The sequence below is a fragment of the Coffea arabica genome, chromosome 1c, assembly GCF_036785885.1.
Source record: "Coffea arabica cultivar ET-39 chromosome 1c, Coffea Arabica ET-39 HiFi, whole genome shotgun sequence".
In the NCBI taxonomy this organism is placed as follows: domain Eukaryota; kingdom Viridiplantae; phylum Streptophyta; class Magnoliopsida; order Gentianales; family Rubiaceae; genus Coffea; species Coffea arabica.
In genome coordinates, this window is record NC_092310.1 from 4,874,045 (window position 1) to 4,877,118 (window position 3,074).

The window sequence follows — 3,074 nt, forward strand, 5'->3', positions numbered from 1 at the left end:
GTTCAGTGCCTAGAACACACATGCATGGCTAATTGAAAGTATTTGTGAGCAGGCAACGATTCCTATTGTCCCCCAGTGAGTAAGATAGCACAAACATTTCCTGTTGTCTTCGTTGATTAGGCTGCCTGTGATGCATTATTTATAATCTTAAACATCCAGCACGATCGGCTTTGAATAAGAGCTGGTGATCCAAATGGTTGTCACATAAATAATATGTTGAGAATTGGGATCTCAATACTGGATGCATCTTCTGAGATCCAACATCAACGAGACAGAAATAATGACAAGCAGAAAATTTAATCAATTATTACAACTAGACAAAGAGAAGATGAGATTCCTTCACTTTTCTTTACCACCTATATATGCCAGTGGAGAGATATTTTGTTTTCAACATCTCCACAGGCTTCTAAGGCTAAACAATTAACATTCATTTGTTACATTCTGCTAAAGGGAAGAAGATGGCAACCTCTGTGCCGAATCCAAAATTATCTATTCATTCTCGTTCCATTAGTTTGCCTTCTATATCTCACCCTCTTATCGTGACTGCTGAGGAACATCTTGAAAGATTGAAGTCATCAGGAGCCGCATCCTCAACTTCACATTCATTGGCATGCCAAAAATTGGACGGCCTCAAGAACTTGTACGAGTGTCTAGACGATGTGCTTAGGCTTCCTTTGAGTCAACAAGCTCTCTCCAGTGAAAGACTTGGAAAATGGGAAGAAGAGGTCTTGGATGGATCTCTCAGGCTGTTGGAGATCTGTGGGGCAGTCAGAGACATCTATTCACAGATGAAGGAAATTTTGCAGGAACTCGAGTCATCTCTAAGGACGAAACGAAGTGAAGATTTGGCCAATGAAGTCAGTTCATATATGATCTGCAAAAAGAACTTGAATAAAATGATAAGAAAATGCTACAAAGAATTCAAGAAATCAGGGAAGGACTGCAACGTGGAAGTGGAAAACAGAGATTCTGAAAATGCTCCTTTGGTCAACCTGGTAAAAGAAGTTCAAGCAATTAGTCTTCCAGTGTTGGAGTCTGTTCTATGTTTCCTTTCTGGACCAAAGGCAGGGTCACAACCAAAAGGTTGGTCCTTGGTCTCAAATTTACTACAGCAGAAGAGAGCATCACGCAAAGGAGATTCTGACATCGCAGCAATCGAGCAAATAGAAATCAAGTTGCATCTCTTGAACAACAATAAGTCAAAAAAGGATGTACTTCAAAAACTTGAGGCAGTAGACTCTAGCATTGCAGAATTAGCAGAGATACTAGAAATTGTTTTCAGGCTTTTGCTGAAAACCAGAGTTTCACTTCTCAACATTCTCAACCACTAGTTTAGTTAGGCCACAATTTTGTTTGCATTAACCTTTGTACAGAATTTTACATACGTATGCACATCTCAGAAATGAACAGAGTCCTGAAACACTTTGTATAATTTGGTCTCCTTTGTTCCTTTGGCTGTTCATTCTTAATTAATGTATTAACAATTCCAGAAATTTATTCCAGGGTCGAACAAAAAAGAATCTTAAAATTAGATTTTCGATATGTCTTAAATAGTTGAAAGTGTTCTTTATATGAGCTTTCAATCAATTTTTACTTTACCTCCAACACAAGAAGACCAATGTGTCTATTGTTGCGGAAGCTCTACCAAATTAAGGTATAACGAATAAATTATTGTACCTAAAATTGCAAAATGGTAATTCCCAGGAAATATTTGGTGAAGTACACTGACCTGCTTAAGTACCAATTTCCTAGACAGAATCATCTATATATATGCAATTAATTGCACAATAACTCACTATAAATATACCAACAAATATAGCTACTAAATAGACAATAAAATAGAACACTAGAATTTAATAAGGTTCGGCTAATTTGCCTATGTCCCCGGACATTACTGACAACTTAATATTTCACTAGAAGAAATATTACAAAGAGAGAGAAGGAAGCAAGTTATGATGCTCTTGCTTGGTGTGTCTTAATTGAGAAGGTAGAGAGTTTATTTATAGCTTTCAAAACTTTCTCCAATTCATAAACCTACCGATGTGGGATTGTAATTAATAATTCAACAATTTTGGCTATTTCAAAATCAATAATTGAGGCTTGACTTTGAATTTAACAAATCTCCACCTTGACATAATTTCTAATCCCATCAAAAATACAAATCTTCTCCCTCAAAATTCGGTGGTGTCTTCAAATGCGTTGTCAAGCGCCAATCTTCAAATTGTGCACAACATTTATCAAATTCAAACAATGTTGGAATTTGATAGTTGTCACAACCTTCGTAAGCATATCAGTAGGATTCTTCTTAGTCTGAATCTTTTGAAGTAATATCGTATTATCTTCCAAAATGTTCCTCACAAAATGATACCGTACGTCAATATGCTTCATCCTTGCATGTTAAACTTGGTTCTTTACTAAATGCATAGCACTCTGACTATCACAATGAACTTTGATAGACTTCTGTCCGATTCCCAATTCATCAAGCAACCCATGAAGCCAAATTGCTTCCTTAACAGCCATATACTCTGCCTCTGTAGTAGACAAAGCAACCATTGACTGTAAGGTAGACCTCCAACTGACTGGTGCCTTAGTAAGTGTAAACACATACCCAGTCGTTGATCGACGTGTATCTTGATCACCTACGTAGTCGGAATCACAATATCTAATTTCGCCTTGACCAATTTTCTCATCCTGCTTAAATATTAATCCAACATCTACAGTGTTCAAAATGTACCGAAAAATCCATTTCACAGCCTGTCAATGCTCCTTGGCAAGATCATGCATGTATCTGCTCACAACTCCAACTGCATACATCAAACTACCCACTGCATTTGCATATTGTACCTTTGCCATATATTCTCGTTCTATATCATTCTTTGGAGATAACAATGCACTAAGTTTGAAATGAAGCAAGTGAAGTACTAACAGGTTTGGTCTTTTCATTCATGCCAAATCTCTTTAATACCTTACTAAGATACTTTTTTTGAGTCAAATAAAGTCTCCCCAATCTTCTATCTCTGCTTATCTCCATGCCGAGAATCTTCTTGGCTTTGCTGAGATCCTTCATTTCAAAC

General features: G+C 36.9%; 1 protein-coding gene across 1 annotated transcript; it reads left to right on the forward strand.

The window, feature by feature from the left end:
* Nucleotides 1-458: 458 nt before the first annotated feature.
* LOC113736877 (uncharacterized) lies at nt 459-1,331 on the forward strand. The gene has a single exon (XM_027264070.1). It carries the CDS (start codon nt 459-461, stop codon nt 1,329-1,331), a length of 873 nt encoding a protein of 290 aa, XP_027119871.1.
* Nucleotides 1,332-3,074: the final 1,743 nt, after the last annotated feature.